This window comes from Pieris napi, chromosome 24, assembly GCF_905475465.1.
Source record: "Pieris napi chromosome 24, ilPieNapi1.2, whole genome shotgun sequence".
Lineage (NCBI taxonomy): Eukaryota > Metazoa > Arthropoda > Insecta > Lepidoptera > Pieridae > Pieris > Pieris napi.
The window spans coordinates 6,186,283-6,206,745 of NC_062257.1; the positions used below are offsets into that span (position 1 = coordinate 6,186,283).

General features: G+C 34.3%; 1 protein-coding gene across 2 annotated transcripts in view; it reads right to left on the minus strand.

Annotated features, from left to right (window-relative positions):
• LOC125061691 (lutropin-choriogonadotropic hormone receptor) overlaps nucleotides 1-20,463 on the minus strand; it is a 147,654-nt gene that overhangs the window by 107,189 nt on the left and 20,002 nt on the right. For both annotated transcript variants that reach the window (XM_047667238.1, XM_047667239.1), the window contains exon 2: nucleotides 2,369-2,440. In XM_047667238.1, the coding sequence (XP_047523194.1) occupies nucleotides 2,369-2,440 (72 nt within the window). The remainder of the gene's footprint in view (nucleotides 1-2,368; nucleotides 2,441-20,463) is intronic.

A 20,463-nucleotide genomic window follows, 5' to 3' on the forward strand; every position in this document is an offset into this window, starting at 1 on the left:
ATTAAATATTTATTATTGCATCGGTTAACAATTAGTTTTAAATTGCAATAAAATCAATGAATGAGTCATACATTTAATTTTTTATTGGTTTGTTGGCTCCAGTATTTCCAACCTGCTGGTAAATCAGACCGTGACTTAAATGGTTAAATTTTAATCATGGTTTCGTTACAAGCCTTTAACTTTAAGTTTTCGTACTTTAAGTAGATTTTTGTTGGTGCCAAGTCAGGTATTGTGACAAAATGATGATCAGGGAAATGTAATAGATACTTTTTAAATGGCTGTGTTGTCACACTGGAAGTTTCTCGTTTCTAAAGTAAAGGAAGCTTCCTTAAGGTTGTGGTCGGAGACCAGTATCTTGGCCTAGGTACAAATAGATCAAAAGAGTGAAAAAGAACCCGCTGTAGGTGAATGCCAGCAATTGGCAGGAGGTGGAACATGACAGCGCTGGAAGTCTTGTTTCGGAAGTGAAGGAAGCTTACTTATGGTAGTAGTAGGAGACTAATAGGACGGTCTAGGTACAGCTGGATCGAGAGAGTGAAGTAGAACCTGCTATAGCTGAAACCTAGCAATTGGCAGGAGGTGGAACATGACAGCGCTGGAAGTCTTGTTTCGGAAGTGAAGGAAGCTTACTTATGGTAGTAGTAGGAGACTAATAGGACGGTCTAGGTACAGCTGGATCGAGAGAGTGAAGTAGAACCTGCTATAGCTGAAACCTAGCAATTGGCAGGAGGTGGAACATGACAGCGCTGGAAGTCTTGTTTCGGAAGTGAAGGAAGCTTACTTATGGTAGTGGTAGGAGACCAATAGGTCGGCCTAGGTACCGATGGATCAACAGAGTGAAGTGGACCTGCAGCTGAAAGCCAGCAATTGGTGGATGGCACAGGATAGCGCTAAAAATGTCTTCTTTCGGAAGTGAAGTTTACTTAAGGTAGTGGTAGGAGACCAATACCTAATAATACTTGACTATTCATATATGAAATTCTCAGTAAGTCTGAGAATCGGCTACTATTTATCGTTCAAACCTTACACTTAGGAAGTTCCTAATGGAAGTTCATAATGTTCCATGTTGGTATGTACTAAAAAGGTAGGCTAAGTAAAATCACATTAAGGAGACACTAAGTTCGGGGGGCAGCTTGTAGTACTATACTATTTTAATCTCCTAGTGCAGAATCCACTTATTAATACCAAATATTAGTATTCATAGAATATATGTCACCGTAAAATTATAAACACCGTTAGATTGTAATGTATCTATCTTGCGAGATTGTGAACTGTCGAAAGATTGTGAACCTCAACGCACTGCTTACAATTTAACGTATTATTATTCAGTAGATTCGGTAATCTATCGAAGTGAAACCGTCAAATTGTGAAACGGATCGCACCTCGCCCGCTGATTGGTTGAACGGAATATGCCACGCGCCACCATATTTGTTTGTTGATTCGTTTGTATATAATAGATATATGTAGCAATTAACCAAAAAACTACTTTGAGAACCCTAGTCTCGTTTAGTTTAGTGTGATAGCCACCTATGTAGCGGAGTAAAAAAAGGTTATAGCAAATAAGTTGGCAAGAGAGGCAGTTTAAGCTAACTTTCACATAAAATCTGACCATGCTACGTGCCGGGTATACAATATAATATACAAATCAATAAGTGGTGCTACAACCTTTTTAGGTCTGGGCCTCAGGTTTCTGTTTCATGAGTAATCAATCTTATAGACAAGTAGGTGATCAGCCTCCAGTGCCTGACACCCGCCGTCGACTTTTTGAGTCTAATGCAAGCCGGTTTCGCCACAATGTTTCCCATCACGGTTCGAGCGACTATTAAATACGCACAGAGAAAGTTCTTTGGTACACAGCCGGGGATCGAACCTAGGACCTCAGGGATGACAGTGGCAGACTGAAGCAACTAGGCCAACACTGCCAATATAGATTTATTATTAGATATTTTATACCATTCATTTTAACATACTCTTTGTTACATAAATTTTTTCTACAGCTAAAATTCTATTTTTAAAAAAGTCTGAAGTCATTTGTTTTTTTTTTGTCATAATGGTGTATCGATTGAATCCTCCCAAAAGTCTGTCAAGATGTTGTTGTAAGCTTTGTGAAATTATTTCTCGTTTGTTTCTCTTGCTGTTGCTGACACTTTGATATCAAAATAATTGTATATAAAATCGAATAGAGATATTTCTTTACCGCCTGAACTACCATTTTATCCATTTTCAAGAACACGTTTCGACACAACGAAAAAAAATTATTTTATTTAATAATTATCTAATATTTGGAGTATGTCTGACAGTAAATATTTGTCTCTTTCCTAGGAGAATGTACAGCATTATCACTATTTATTAAACTTAAAAAACTTACAAATCTCTAAGTCCGGTGGCTAGGAGTAGGGCATCTGAAGGTAGCACGCTAATATTGTTATGGGAGACATCTCTGTAACAAAAAGAGTAGATAAGAGAAGATAGAAAAAGTAGTTAAATACAGTTTAAATTTCAATTGAATGTTCTAAATTATATGAATACGGTAGACATTTACAAACAAATTACAACTTAATTTTAACTCAATAAATAAATATTTGCAGACAAGCAAATGAATTGGTGCGACGACGCCATCTTGTCTTGAGAAGCTGTTTTGTGTGTTCTTGATATTATGAATGTTTCTTGACAGAATACTTAACAGAGTTAGCTCAATTTTTATAGGTTCATTAATAAATAATAATAAAAGCTAATAACAAAGTTAAAATAATGTATAGTATTTTAGGTACTAATAAATAATGTGAAATGAAAATCTTGTCAATTTTAGTCAGAACGGGCAGGCACTTTATGTTAAGTGATACCACCCATAGAAACTATTAATGCCAAAGGGTTCGCGTGTGTGTTGCCGGCCTTTTAAGAATTGGTACGCTGTTTTCGAATTGGTTCGGAAATACAACGTGTGCAGCTGGTTCCACATTAGTGGTGCTCAGTTGAACGACGGACGTCGAGGTGATACGGGTGGTATTTCGTATTCTGCCTCGACGTTCCATGATGAAAAACAGCTGCAGGTATTAATCTGAACAACTCCTCTGAACACTCTCCATGGTAAATGCGGTAGAAGAAGCAGAGTGACCCCACATCTCTAAGCAACGCCAAGGGATCAAGCTGCTTTGAAAGGGATTGGTCGACGATTCAAACCGCTCTGTGATGAATACGCTCAAGTGGAAGGAGCTGGTGCTGGGGAGCTCCCGCCCAGAGGTGAAAGCAGTACTCCATGTCAGCCAGTACCAGAAAATTCATTACATTCCTATGAAACGTATTTTACTAGTTTGTTTGTCTGTTTACTAGTTTCGGAAACTATTCACTGTTTTCGACAGTTCGATCAATCACTTGTGGTTTTCGATTTATCGGAAGACTTGTTCGATTAAAAACTTTTTGTATGAATTGTGGGTTTTGTTTTGGACTTAAATCCATTTCAAAGTATAAAAGCGTTTTTAGAATAAATACTTTACTATGTATCTGTTGTTATTATTTTTTTTTTTGTGGTTTTTGTTTAGTTTTTTCCTTTGATATATTGCTTATGTTCTAATGTAATTGATGTGTATGTGTGTTCAATTTGTGATGTCATATTAACTTGTATTTTTTAGGCATATATATGTCACCGTAAAATTGTAAACACCGTTAGATTGTAATCTATCTCGCGAGATTGTAAACTGTCGAAAGATTGTGAACCTCAGCGTACTGCTTACAATTTAACGTATTATTATTCGATAGATTGTAATTTATCGAAGTGAAACCGTCAAATTGTGAAACGGATTGCACCTCGCGCGCTGATTGGTTAAACGTAATATGCCCCGCATACATTGTTTTAGAATGTATAAACAAATTAATCTGTATTTATCGACTCGAAATTTTTAACACTATGCTATTAATTATTATAAACGGCTTAAATATTAGTCTTTCCTCCAACTTCGATTTTGTTCCCTTTGGACTTCAAAAGTTCAAAGGTGCAAATTTTTTTTTTTAAAGACAATTCACACCAATTGACCTAGTCCCATGCTAAGCTGGTGAAGCTTGTGTTATGGGTAATAGGCAACGGATATATTATAGATAGATAGACATATAAATACATATTTAAACACCCAAGACCTAAGCACAACACCAAATGCTCATCACATCGATGTTCGTCTCAGCCGGGGATCGAACGCGGGACCCATGGATTCGCAGTCAGGAGTACTAACCACTAGACCAATGAGTCGTCGTAATTAACGATTTAAGTTGGCGCCTGGTTAGAATTTTGACATTTGTCTAAACTGAACGCAGGGTTTATCTATGAAAAAATATTTAAATACTTATTTAAAATTTAAAAGCAAAAATGACTTTAATTTCTTCGGGGCTCAGACATTCATCAAATATAATTTCAATTTTGGCGTTTCCCGTCGATTGGCTCCAATTTAATTAGTGTCAACAAAGCTTATAACGAAGCTTTTGTTGAAGCATAAAACATGGAAATTGTTTGAGAAGAGAGCCTTTCTCCAAACTCTATAGCGATTCCAATGATAAACCAATAATGATCTTTATAATAATTAACGAAAATACAAACACCTCCTTACAATAAGCCAAGACGATAATGTAAAAAACAATATAATAATATATATCTCTATATATATAAAATTCTCGTGTCACAATGTTCGTTCCCATACTCCTCAGAAACGGCTGGACCGATTCTTATTTTTTTATGCATATTCAGTAAGTCTGAGAATCGGCTACTATCTATATTTCAAACCCCTAAGTGATAAGGGGTGTCCACCTAATTTTTTTTTTATTTTTTAGACGTTTTTTTTTGTTTTTATTTTCACAACCCTTAATTGTCACCCCTCTACGATCAGCCCCTATTTTTTATTGTAGTAGATAGTTATTTTTATTGAACTAAAAAAATTTTTTCCAGAAATAATAAACTTCTGAAAAGTTTGCTGGGTCAGCTAGTATTATATATAATTATACACAATTTTAAATATTTTTAGTATTATTTTGTAATACTACAAACTGTAATTATTTTATTTTTATCTCACACACTGTTTTATTGTTTTTTTTATTACTCTTTAATGTATAATATTCTACGGTTTCGATATTTGTAAATATGTGAGGAGCATTTATAAAAATATTGTAAACCTATTTTAAAAGGGTGAGTGTGGAGTATCTTGCCCATTCTTCTCCACACGCACCTTTTGGACGTTCAAAAGTGCCTTAATGGTCTAATTGGAATAAATGATTTAATTTTAATATTCTTAACCAACATAGTAATAATATTCATTTATTTATTTATTTGGGAAACAAAACAGATACATCTCCATACAATAAAAACGTTAAAAAATAAAACATAAAATAAACACATTGGATGTATCCACAAAAAGTTTCACAGATAAAAAATATGATACAGAGCAAAGCAAAACAAAACATGACAGCACAAAATTTATAAATCCGGAGAATGACAAACATACTAATTGCTATAATAAAGGAGAAAGATACAAGGATTTGGTCATTAACAGATATTTTAAATTATTCTTAAATGAAGCAGTAGAGGAGTGCGAAACAGGGTCGATGTTAGTGAAAATAATAATTAAGAAATAGTAATTCAAAACAAATTTAATAAGTTTCGTATATGTGGATTGCATATGTGTGTCAGATATGTTATTATAAAACGATGTCATTTATTTTATTAGAATGGCAACACCGCGACAATTTACTGGTTATAAATTGTCAATGACAACTTGTGCGTTGGGTCGATGATCGGCGCCTGCATTGAATTATTTTAAAATCAAAATTACGGCGGACAGCCACGTGGTTATCACTTCTTCAAATCTTCGGCATGTATGACATAAGAAAATAACGAAAATGGGCTGTGGGTCGCTTATTTTAATTTTAAAAAAGTGCGTGTGTACTAAGTTCACATGTCAGAAGTAAAACTTCTTTGTAAAGGTAGGTTTACTAAGGTAAAAGCCCCAATAGAGGATCATTCCATGTAGTTGTAAATCTATATTCACACTGTATACGTGCTAATGATAATATAAATACATAAAAACGTTTACTGCACAAGACGTTATGCGACAGAATTGCCATCTAAAGTTCTAATATACTTTACAGTTACTACTAAACGAATACATCAACCAATGCGTGTATTTTTTCTCGATCTCCCTTACTCTCCCCCTCAATCTTTCTCACTATAGCTCTCTCCCACCTCTCGCTCCATGGTACTGTGCGTTATGCGACGTTCGCTCTATCTCAGTCTCTCTCTCTCTCGATCTTTCTGACTTGCTTGCCCTACTCTCGCTCTATGGCTATTTGCTTCATGCTACGTTCGCCCTATCTCACTCTCGCTCAATCGGTCTCAATCGCGCTCTCCCTTTTCTTCGACAAAAACGCTGCACATCTGTGTGACGCTAATATTATTATTATTGTGTTTCATCACAATACAGACCGTACGGATTTTTAAAAGCCCTCTGGAAGTTGGTGTCCAAATGTTGCAGCTGTATTTATTATATTTGCCCTACTTTTAAAAAATACGTAGCATATAAGGTATGCCCGGCAATTCATTGAGGCGAGGTCGCAATGTTTTGGCACTAAATCGTCGGATGGGGGCAATAAAAGTGCATTCATGCTGAAATTGGAGCGCGGCCAATACGCATGTGCGTAAATTGTGACAAATATTTCAACGGAAATGACGTCATGCTTCCGGTGACAGTACAAAGTGCACAAGACGTTCATAACTTTCGTCAAGTGTATAGTTGGACTTTTGTAGTAGTGTTGGCCTAGTGACTTCAGCGTGCGACTGTGACTGAGGTCGTAGGTTCGATCCCGGGCTGTGCACCTATGACTTTCTGTCTATGTGCGCATTTAAAATTTGCTCGAATGGTGGAGGAAAACATTGTAAGTAGACTTGCAACGAATAGTATATTTGGCAGTATACCGAATATTCGGCGAGGCCTCTGACCGAATAGCCGAATATTAGGCAAAAGTATTGTTGAAGTTGAAGTTGTTGAAGTCTTTCTGCACCATAACCTTTCACTTCTAAATTTTGATTATGAAAATATTTCAAATGCATAGAATTTTTTTTAACTTGTTTAATACAGAAAATGATTAAATTATGTACCTGTTTTAAATACCAATGACTACTTAATGAATGATTATAAAATAAATGAGAACATTACGCTTCTAAATTTTTATTACCTCAATAATTCAAAAACATAGAATCCTCCATTTTTCCAATTCAGAAGATGATTATCTACCTGTGTTATATTATATTATACCAATGACAATTCGGTATTCGGCCGAATAATATGTAGATATTCGGTATTCGGCCGAATATAATAAAAGCAGCCGAATAGGCCGAATACCGAATAGAAACCGAATATTCGTTGCAAGTCTAATTGTGAGGAAACCGGCGTGCCTTAAAGCCAAAAAGTCAACGGCGTGTGTCAGGCACAGGCTGATCGCCGAAATAATCACGAAACAAATAAATCTAAAAAAGGTAGCGCCACTGATTTATTTTGTTTTTCTAATGACTTTTAATGAAATTGTTTAGATTTATTGTTAATATTATCGCTTCAAAGATTTCTCAGTGTCCAGACTGGAGCTGTCTAGACCCCAGACGCTTGTGTAACGTGGGACGTTGACTAGTTTTTATATGTACGAGTTTATTTTGGAGCCGTATAGATTGAAAATCTTTGTAAGGATATATATCTTCTACATTTTTTATACAGAGCCTGTATAAAAAGTGTCTCAAGAGTATTCATATTTCGATTGATTAAAAAAAAGGGTGTGTGTACTTATGTACGCGCGTAAGAAGTTATACTTCTTTGGCTTTCTTTATTTATTAATTTTATTATAATTAATTAATAATTAATATTTAACGTAAACGATTTAATAATATTTAGTATATTATTCAATTATTAATTAATATTAATAACAATTATTATTATTATTTATTATTTTATTATATTATTAATTCAATTTAATAACTTGGTATGTTGCATAACCTTTTAACTAAGTAACAATAGGTCTTTGTGAAAAAACATTGCTAAATTTCTTTGAAAAAATAATTAAAACTCCTTTATATGTTTAAAAGGTAAATGTCATTATGGTAATTCAAAATTTAGCTTGGCATAGCTGCTAACTTCACGCATATTCTATTTCTTTTAACTTGTAGATTGACTTATTCCCATCTCGCTCGCGCACGCTATAATCACACTGACAACTTTGTGTCACGGTGCGCGCGCAATCGTAAAATTTCACTCTCATCAATTTTTCATAACGCGCCTAAAGAAGTATAACTTCAAAAAAGTAAGTCGTGTATGAAAAATGTGTTTATTCATTATTAAAGTACACAGTATTATTTCCGTAAAGTGTAATCATGGATTGGATAGTTTCTCCAAATCTCAAAATACACGCGCATCAGCTTATTAAGCTGCTAGTGTGTTTATATACATAATAATAATTATTATTATTATGGGAATTTATTTATTAAAAATAATACCGTACAATGTAGACCCTCGCTTTCGCGGCACTCATTTAATCGAACAATAAAATTACTTATCGGCTCGGCAGGTGGACTCAGTGATGGCTGCCCATTTCGTGACGGATATTTTCTTTCAATTGCCAGAGAAGTCGGCTTATTGGCGTAGACTTTGGATTTAAGATATCCCATAAGAAAAAATCCGCGTGGAGGCCAATTTATGTCACCTCTCCTGGAGATCAATTTGCCTGAGAAAATTTCACGAACTCGTGGCACAGACGTATTGGACGTGTGTGACGTTGCTCCGTCCTGCTGGAACCTTGTTCTTTGGTTATAGCCAGAAAATATACCATATATTATATGGGGTGGTAAATATTGTTGACGATTTAATTAGTTTCATTTTTCTAAACTTTGGGGCCGTTCAAGTATTACGAAAGCAGATTTATTGCAATTTATCCCCCCCTCCCCCCCCTCCTCTTGTCAGCAAAAGTAAGCAAAGCTCTCAAAAATAATAGTACATAAACGTATTATTTTTTGTAGGAGTTCTCGAAAATGCATTTCGTTTTCAAGCATAGACAATGTGTGGGTAATATGTGTAAGAAAGTAAATAATTACTGTTGAGGTAATCACTAAATCAAAGCCCCCTTATAGTGCTTTTTAAATTTAAAAAGTTTGGTCCCTGTGGCTGTGTAATAGCACTATTTCCTCGCTGCATTGCAATACTTATTCGTTGAGCGAGGAAAGCACCAGCTGTTGGGTCATCTACCAGGCGGTTTTTAATCTTTATCACTGAGCACTGAACCCCACGGCCCAAGAGTCGAAAGGGAAAAAAATTAATGTTAAAAAAAAAATCATGTGTCCAATTCACACGTGGTAGAAGTGAAACCTTCAAAAACAAAGTTTTTATAATGAAAATATGTAAATTAGACTTTTTCTCTATCTAAATGTAGGATCTTTTCTTTAAAAAAAATATATTTTAATGTTAAATTTTTATTTATAACTTTAATATCAATCTTTAATTTGGTAAAAGCTAAAATAATAAAAGTTGGAAATAAATTCACAAGATCCAACGTGGGAGAAAATGAGATAGGAAGCATTATACAGTGTATACACTTTTAATTAAGTGTAGTACGAAGTTTTCACTTCAAAAAGTTTCTATAACTAATGATTTGTAAATAAATTTGATAAATAATCTAATTTTATAATTTAACTACTTACTTGACTTCCTTATTTAATTTTCATCAAATCTGTTTTTTTATTTCAGAAAATGTTCAAATACACACTAATTTAAAGTTTATACACTGTATAATGCCTCCTATCTCACTCTCTCCCACGCCAAATCCTATTAATTTATGTGTCTGTCTCTTTTTACTGTCGCTTTTTCCGTTGCATCCGGTTTGAAATTACAACGATTCTGAAGAAGTTTCACTTCAAAATGTTAATGTCCTTTACTTTCATCTAATTTACCAAGTAGCATTATTTTAAAGAATATAATATTACAATATCATTTATCAGACGAAGGTTAACGCCGATTAATTTCTCAGCGAGCCGGGCAAGGGCGACGACCTCGGAGGCTGCGCTACAAATCATATTTTACGCAGATAAAAAATTCTAAAGCCTTCCAAATTTCAAATGTGCAAATATAATGCCATGGTCAGTAAAACTTGACAATATGATTGAACTTTTATGATTATATTTTGACAATGCCGAGTTTATATATCCTTGTAGCTAATAACTGTAAAAAAGCATCCAAAATTGTTCATATATTTAAAGTGCCTGTATATTACGAGGGATCCAACACGGCTGTGGATGCCTGCTGTACGATGTATTCAAAAAAAGGATGCGTGTACTTATGTACGCGCGTAAGAAGTTATACTTCTTTGGCATTATTAAAAATAGTTTTTGATTGCATCCAAATAATTAATAACAATTAAATAATCAAAGACTGGAAAAGGAGTCATTATAGTCAAATGTTGTTTTTAAATTATGTCCAATGCCGTAGCATCTTCCGTGGGCAACTTCATTATGTTAACTTTGTGTCACGGTGCGCGCGCATCGTAAAATTTCACTCTCATCAATTTTTCATAACGCGCCTAAAGAAGTATAACTTCAAAAAAGTTACGCCATCAAACTATTTAATCACCTTCCCAGAAGTTATAGATCACTGCCGTGTAATGCTTTCAGGAGGAAGGTGATTAGATTTTTTAAAGTCAAGGTCTTTATAGGGAGAGTATTTAGACCATAAGTTTGACAACAATTATAAATAGTTAACTTATTATTATGAAATTATGACGTCCTTATTACATGACTTATTGAAAATTAATATGACATTTGCATGTCTATTTTGATACAAATAAATGATTTATTATAAATAATTTTTTGACAGAAATTTTAATTATTTATTTTATAGAATTTATTTTATTTTCAGACTTGTCTTTTTGTGTTAATTTCTTAACAGAACTTAGTATTTATTTTGTATTACTTTCATAAAATCAAAAATTAAGTTCAACTAATGTGTAACACGACGTTCATTAACTGTTAGTAATAAATAAATATAACTTTTCGCTTATTTATGAAAAGTGATCTCAAATATTATTATCCACCATTGATTAACACTTATGTAAATGTCTTTTTGTAAATAGCGCTCTTACGCCCGAACCCAATTACCTATCTCAATCCATAATCGACCATCTCAGATAGTAATCTTAATACAAATGTTGTAACAAGTGTGCCAATAACCAATCGACGGACTGTAATAGCCATCTGTTGATACAAGCTATCCATGGGAGGTTGTATCGGTGTCTGTGAATAGACTTTTGTATGAAAATGACAGTTGACGAAAGCTCGATTTCAACAGTTAATTATTTTAACAGATTTTAACTTACACCAGTTTTTTAAATAATTAAAAAAACTGTTTGTTATGTTTTAATTTTTAAACATACACATGTATACTTTAATGTTATTTGTACGGTTTTATTTACTTTATTTGGTTTACATTGATTATCAAATATAAGTACTAAACTCTGTAAAATGGAACGACAAAGAGCATTTTATCTGTCGCCAAAAATGGATTGTCTTAGTAGGGTTTGGTTATTGGGATGCATATAGGAGATCGATCGACTGTCACGGTCTGATTTGATTGAAAACAATCTGAGATTATGGATTGATTATTAGGTTCGGGCGTTATACTGTAAATATTATTTTTACAAAATCTGGCGCAAGAGCAGGCGGAAAATAATGAACGGCTCAAATATCAGTCTTTCCTCAAACTTTGATTTTGTTTGTTCGACGCTTATCCGCATATACCGCTAAGAATAACAATCAGAAACGTGACTCAGAGCTGTCAAAATCCATCACCTTTATGAATCTTGAGAGTTAGTCCATTGAAATGTATAATTTGAGGGCAAAACTGAACATTTGTTAGAGGACGCAAAGTTTATTTATGGAAGATGTAGGGGGGTCAATACAAGCTTAAACCCAAGTTTGTGGGGTTGGCGCCCTTGTCCCCGGGGCGCCATCTTGGAAAAAGGGGTGAAAACATGTTTTTGGCTATATCTCCTAAACTATTCACGGTACAAAATGTGGTAAAGACATATTTTGTAGCAAATCGCTTTGCTTACAATTATGTCTATGTGTTTTTTTATCATAAAGCCCAAACTTCAAAAGTTGTAAGTAAAAAAGTGAAAAAACAATACTTTTTTGCTTAATAACTTTTTTCTTTTGATTTTATCAGAACAATTTTGAAGAGGATCTCTTTCTGAAGATTTTTCTCTATAATTTGGACTAAGTATGCAGTTATCTATAAGATAATATTGTCGTTGGTTTACGTGTACATCAGTATGCTACTCTCATCCTTGAGGTCGTAGGTTCGATCCCCAGCTGTGTGCCAATGGACTTTCTTTCTATGTGCGCATTTAATACTCGTACGGTGGAGGACACGGCGTGAGGAATGTCAAGGCTCCTACTTGCCTATTAAAGAATCTTTTAAGTTAGATCAAACTGCACACGGTGTGCAAATTTGATTGATATCGGTTCAGTAGTTTAGGAGTCCATAGCGGACAAACAACGTGACACGTAATTTGTATATATTAAGATAGTAAATGACATTAACGATAATATACAGTTTTAACGATTAAACAGGGTGGCGGGTTAATGTTGAGCCAAACAGCATGGTTAAACATCAATACATTTTTTATCAATTAATTATAAGTGTACATAAAAAAGGCCTAATGTCCGTGGATTTAGGGGCGGGGTTCTGGCGATGACAGGTGTGATGGATGGATGCAATAATAGGCTTTTCTGAATTTAGAGGTCATGGAAGGTACAAATTACGTGGGCCTTTTTACGGGGCTTTGTATTTTAAGTGTATATTTATGTTATTAATGTTCTCAACCTTGAAGTGCGATGAAACTTGTATAGCTTTATATAACAATATATCTAAACAAGTGCGTGCGTACAAAGTACACATGTCAGAAGTGAAACTTCTTTGGCAAACTAATTTAAGTCTTTTTCATATTTATACAAATCTTAAACTTTAGATTTCCGAGACTTGGTTAGTAATTTAATGAATTTCATTGTCATTAAAATATTAAAAGTGTCGAAAATTAAAACTAATTATAAATTTATTTCTTCGTTTATAAAACCACATGGCATTTTAATTAAACATTCGTCATAATTTGAGATTTCATTAAATTATTTTACATAAAATATAAAATACTAATATTTAAAAAATTCTCTGTACGAAAAAAAAAAACCTTCCTTTTTTAAAATTTTTACCCTCATGGCGCCTAAAGAAGTTTCACTTCAAAAATTTTACTAACTCTATCTATTGTAGTTTATCATTTAAAAAAATCAAACACTACACGCAATACTCGTCGAGTTTGCTTATCTTGCCGCAGCCGCGTACAAATTATTTGAAGAAGTCTATTAAGTATGAGGGTGTGCAAATATGTAATCGATTACCGTCTAAAATTCGCAATATTAGCCTTAACCAGTTCAAAAGGGCATTAAAGATACATCAGAATGAGCCTAATAGACTAAAATAAGGACTGATGGCGACGTGTATCTCGTTCGTATATATTGTTTCTCGTGTAAATAAAATTATTTTTTTTGTAATGAGAAACGAAGTTCTTTATTTTTTTCAAACAACGAGGGATACGTTGTTTGAATGAATTACACCAATAGTTGTAACATAGCAAGACCGTTCATTAAAAGCCCGACAAATAAAAATAAAACTGCGCCATATTGCAAAAAACTATTGGAACTAATTTCTTCAAATGGCAACAATTTTTAAGATGATGACATAATTGTTATCTGTCAAAGTGGTCTAATTCTTGGATTGTGAGTTTTAAACGCGTTAAATTCCAAAAACGACTAAAAGCCAGTTAAGAAAAGTTATTTACTGATAATGATAAGTATTTGTCGAAAAGTTTGAAGTCTATGTGTTAAATACTTAGTGTTGCTATAATCATAGTTAATTCAGCCCCCATTGAATAAAAACAATAATTACATTAATGATTACATTCAAACTTGAGCCATTTTCATTCAATAAACTTAAAGGCCGATTTACATTATCTTAGTGTTTAGGAGAGTGCTTTAGTACAAGTTGAAAGGCAAGTTCTTTAGTGCTTTAGTGCGTTGCGAGTGAACGTTTACATTTCTTCCAGTAGAGTATCATTACAGCGCCACAATGAACGCGCAACGACGTCGGCAAATACGCTCTATTCTACGCAAAATACTAACTGTAGTTATGGAAGACTGTACAAATAGAAGGCGAGATTTTATTCGAAATAAATAAACTAAATATAAATAATACACAAAATAGCTTCTTTTAAGGCAGTGTATGCCGAATGCCTAGCCGGCTTGTTTTTGTATAAATTGTTTTTAACGTTCCACAAACATTCGTGAACAACATATTCAGACACAAATTTGATAGTTGTATCTTCCGACCATTTAGCCATCTTTAAAAATCAAAAAACACGCACGCGTTTCACGGCACTTATGCACTCTCCTAAAGATTTGACTAAATTACGTGTTTACACACAACGAGGGAAGATCTCGGGGGGGGGTGCGGGCGCGGGAGGGGTATCACTTGAAACAAAAATAAAAAGCGATTCTATTTTGATTCAACTTGAAAGTCAAGTAGAACCGTACTAAAGCGTTTACATGTTTCAACTAAAGCACTATCCTAAAGCACTCTCCTAAACACTAAGATAATGTAAATCGGCCTTAATATATTGTAAATATATTTAGTTAAGAACAAGTAATGCTAATTCACAATCATAACGAGCTAACGAACCAAATCCACGTCGGTTCAAAGTGGAGTTTTATCAAAGGACCTGCAAGTATATGTTGCGATTGCTTTCAGGGATTTGGGGATTTCAAAGTTCTTACATAAATCTCATTTGTTATAATGTCTTTTGTTTATAGGCAGCCATATTGTACTTGATTTTCTTTTTAAACGTGGATACAAAGTTTGTTGCTATGGTAACGAATGATGGTAACTATGAAAACAAAAAACGTGTGGCACTCTAGACCAGTGCCGATAATTTTTGAAACCTAAAAAAATAATAGTAGGATAAAACCTATTGGAAAAGGAGGAGAATATTATAAAAATTAAAGGAAAAATAATTTACGGGCGATCTGAGGTCGGGAAGGCGTTAGGGGGGGGAGTTTTAAGGGTAAAAAACGGTTTATCTCAATTTCCGGCAAAACTAAAAGTCCTATCGAAGAAAGTTAAATGGCCAAGTTGTAGGTAATAAAAAGATCTAAAACTTTTGTATTCACACATTTTTCACATAACCTCAAAATTTATGTGAAAAATTCAAAAAACCAAGTTTTTGGTTTTTAATTTTTATCTTTTACAAATTTCTTTTTTTTTTAACGAAATTTGGTGAAAACTAACCTTTCTATGTCCCAAATACGCTGTAATTTATTTGATTAAAAATATTTATTTTTTCACCTTATTTTGAATGAATATCGAAAAAACACCCTAATTTTCAATCACTCAAAAATTCACCCGTCAAAATATCAGCTTTTTACAAAAAGTTGGTGTGCTTTCAGTTCGTTGAAATCTCTACTTTCCTATGGTAAAAAAATATATATATATTACCGTAGTAAATCTTCTCAGAAAATGCAAAACATCGTATGCAGTAACGCCCAGACCCGTCATACCCTTCCCTACTTCTCTATGAAATACGAAAATTTTAGCCCATCTAAAGGCTAACATTTTTTTTAGGTCACTCAGGTATATATAAGTTATCTTAAAATAGTAATAAATAGGCATCTAATTATAATTTAAAGAAGATTCGTACCGCTCTGCGTTGTATACGGTCAAGTGGAAAGAGCTGGTACTGGGGAGCCCCCGCCCAGAGGTGAGAGCAGTACTCCATGTGGGGCCGAATTTGCGCTTTATATAGTTGCATGCGGTGGCCCGGAGTGAAGTACCGCCTCGCCTTGCTGAGCACACCAAGCTTTTCAGGTGGTGTGCTCAGCAAGAGGCTAATTCAGGTGTTTGCGTGTCGTTCCCACGAGAATGTAAGTGCGTGCTCCTATTTAACCATGCCTCCTGCTGATAGAGGACAAATCTTTGTTTTTTTTTTTATTATTATTAATTACTTAAGATGTCATGTAGAACATGGTGTAATAGTTGAGCTCCTTAAAAACATCGTGAAAAACAAAAAACTTGACGATTAAAGAGTGGCGGAGAATTTATTGCCAGTTCTTCTTTTCCGTTTTACGATCTGGATTTGAGAACTGGCAGTAAATGTAAAATTAGAAGCATTTAATGTATATTTCTTTTTTGACGTTCATAAGTACATACCTATATGAATAAATGATTTTGATTTAGCCTCCTAAAGTACACATCGCAATCTATCAAGTGCTTCCGAGTCGAATTGCGAACCCCTATTGTTCGAGGTCCTTGACAACTCCATCATACCAACGCAGTCTCGCAGGGTTGTGAGTTCAGTAAGGACCTTGGGGTTCTGTCGTTCGCCATTCGGTGCACATGTCCAAACAACTTGATCCTATTACACTTTATGAATTGGACGATGTTGGCGTCGTCTAGGATGTTATAAAGTTCTTCATTGTAGCGAATACGCCAAACACCGTCGTCGCAAACAGGACCAAAGATTCTTCGAAAAATCTTTCGCTCAAAAGAGAGAGATCTCGTCTTACTTGCTAAAGGACCAGGTTTCAGAACCATAAGTGAGCACTGGTCGCGTAATTTGTTCCGTGGGAATCCTAAATGACCTAGTTCTGTTAAAAGTTCGAATGTTTAAAGAACTTTATTTCTCATTACAAAAATTATTTTTTTATTTACATGAGAAATTTAATATTAAGTATATACGAACGAGATACACGTCGCCATCAGCTAGCCCAATTTTAGTCTAATGGGCTCATTCTGATGTGTATCTTTAATGCCCTTTTGAACTGATCAATCACGCTAATGTTACGAACCTTAGACGGCAACTGATTAAACAATTGCAAGTACTAACATTCCACGAGCATAGGTGAAAAAAAATTCTTATGAATTTTATGTTTCTTATGAATATTATATTTCTTTCAGGGTGATCCACGACTTTTGGCCAATATTATTATAAGCCGCGACCTCAGGCCTAACCACTAGTTAACTCGTATATATGACCCTCTGGTAACCTGCAGTCTGCATAGCAATAAGAACGTGTTAAAAATAAAGATCCATTCATCAGCTGACGCCACTTTAGGGCGCTGGTCACGTTCGAGTGCGAATTGTCTCTCACTCTACCGTAAGGTTTACTGTTAAATCCGTAACCAGCTTCCGTAACTAAGAAATAAAAACTTTTTGAAGTTATACTTCTTTTGGCGCGTTAGAGAAAAAGGGGGGGTAAATTTTTACGATGCGCGCGCACGCCGTCACAAAAAACCGAAACCCTGAAGTTAGCAGTCAATATATTAAAATAAAAATGTCCATTTCTTTAATTACAAGAAATATTTTTTTACTTTCCTCCTTTTACCTTCATGAAAAACATACACATAACAAAAATATAATAAAAAACAGGTTACAAAAGTTATAAGGCAACGGGCGGCCTAATCGCTAACAAGCGATTTCTTCTAGGCAACCGTAAGATAATGCGTTATAATAAAAATTTCAATGTATTAAATACCTTTTTTCTATTGTTAGTGTCGTTTTTTCTACAAACGTAGAATAAGGCGAAAGATAAAAATAAAAAAATAAAAAATAATTTGTTACGCCAAAGAAGTATAACTTCCTACGCGTGTACATAAGTACACACACATGTTTTTTAATAGTATAGGGGGGGGCCAAGGGGACACCGATAAAGGGTAGTCATCGCAGACCACCGGACACACGAACGCATGAACTTAATTTCGTGTATGCGGTGATGTTAGCATTTTTATATTATTTAGATGATTTTAAGTAACATTTAAAATAAATGACTACTGTTATTGCTCTAAGAATGTATCCTACTGATATTTCATGATATGGTAACACCAATATTTTAAATTCCTGTCGCGTGCAAGCACTGTTTGCGTTAAGAAATTTCTTCTTAAATTTTATGGTTCTTAGACCGCGAATTGAAATGGCTTAATATAGAAGTCGGCGCGTCAAACCGTTGGTCAATAACAGATCCTTAAAGGCCGGCAACGTAACGGGCCTTTTGGCGGAGTGTCCATGGGCGGGCACTTAAAAAAAATTGGTCCCGCAAGGTATATTCTATTTCTAATTATTAAGCAGTTTTTCCGGGATGGAAATAATTAGAAAATGATTTATTAAGTAAATAGAAACACACGCGCGCACACACATGAACACATACCTACGCAGATACTCCAATATTTATAAGTATTATATTTTACTCTCAGACCTGAAAACGAACCCAAGCGTCAAGGTACTCCAGCTCCATTGTATCTAAGGTTCTAATTTATTAAATACTGCTGTACAGTGAGAATGTTTAAAAAGCTTTACGAATTGTTTATCATCTGACAAGATAAATCAAGTTAAACGAAGTTTTGTTAATGGCGTTTCAGTTAATGGGTTAAGTTTAGAAAAATTAAAGCGATTAAAACTTGGTTAATACTTTATAAAAGCACAGACTAAAAAGTTGATTGTTGAATGACTTAAAACACATTTAGCCGGGTCTGTAGCGACAAAATGGCGTACAATTTTCGGCGCATTAAAATATCAATAAAGAATATCTGATATGCATGCGATAACGATTGAATGTAATGTAATTGTTTTAAAATATATTACGTTCAATAACGTATATAATATACTATATCATAATAATATGGTTAATATATTTCAATAAAATTAAATAGGTAATCGCTGTAATCGGAAACGGCTGGACCAAATCGAGTTTTTTTTTTAAATTTATTCCTAAAGGTTTTATGGAGAGAATTTTTTTAAGGTTTTTAGTCCAGGAAATGAACAGTCTATATGCGGTAGAATAGCATACATATGGAAATATGTTTGTATGTTCTAATAAATAATAGTTTAAAAAAACTAATAAATAAACGCTTTTAAAGCACATCAAACTAAAAAGTGAAAAATTCCTAATTTAGGCTGAAAATGGTAATGAACAAAAAATACTGGTATTATTGTGAAAAAGCGTGAGTTGCTCGATAGACTAAAAATATGGCACAGAGAGAATTCCATCTGTCCGTTAAAAGTGGGTCAAAATCGAGTCCGAAGGAGTCGGTTACATACATACATACATACAGGTGAAGCTAATATAAAGCGTGTACAAAAGGTAGGCTAAGTAAAAAATCATATATATATATATATATATATATCGAAGTTCGCGGTTGCAGCTAGTGAAAAAATAAAATACGAATAAAGGGAAACATCGTGAGGATGGCTTGACCCAAAAAGTCGACGGCGTGTGTCAGGCACAGGCTTATCACCTACTTGCCTCTTATATTGACAAATGATCATGAAGCAGATACAGAAATCTGAGGCCCAGACCTAAAAAGGTTGTAGTTGTCTTTTTATTTTTAATTATACTAGATAATATATATTAGTACCCTAGTAGAGTAGTATTAACTAACGCTGCTGTTCTCGTATATATTGCATTTATTTGTGGATTTATCCGTTTAATTATTAGTTTTAACTAGCAGCCATTAAACACGGTTTATTTAAAATTTCATTCAATTTGGACCAGTAGTTTTAGTAGTAATCAAAGTTTCCTAATTTTGTCACTCACTCGCTGGTCAGTTTAAGATGTTAGGTTAGCTAATAACGTAATAACTTAAGACAGAGCTTTACGGTAGAAGAACTGCGTTATGTTTTTAATTCTAAAAAGGTGGGAGCATGTAGTTTATTGTTTATCAGAATGCCAAATCATAAATTGAGTTCTTCACGACTGATTTGAGAGCGACCGCCGCTATGAAAACCGCTGTGTGAGTTCGAAAATTGAGTTACAGAATCGCAAGGCAGCTCCCCTGCCTAATTATTCAAAAATAATGAATATTTTCATTACGATCGTTTCTTTCAATGTGAAGTTAGCTACATTTTGAAAGTCATCATTCCAGCGATAATTGAAAATAGAACGTAAATATTCAATTTTGCGCTTTGATATTTTTCCTGTAAATAGGGCGTGTCCTTGCGTATGAATGGGGTGTAATCCGGGGGTCTGGGGTGCATTTCCCACCCCAGTCTATAAATAGACATCCTAGACCTGCGTTTCACTGATAACTACCACCCACACTGCATCGATATTAACAACTAGCTTTGAACATAAAAACAACTTATACAAGAACTAAGAGCCTCGTTAAAAACTTGGTAACCATGGCAACGGATATAGTGACTTAATTCTGAATTATATAAGACTAATTATATATAAACAAATTAGTGGCAGCTAGGTGAAGGGTACCGGGTTCGATTCCCGGTTCGAGGGCCAAAGAAAAAAAACAAATCGTTTATTTGCAATGAAAGTGGTACATTCAGATCGGTTAATTATAAGCCAACAATT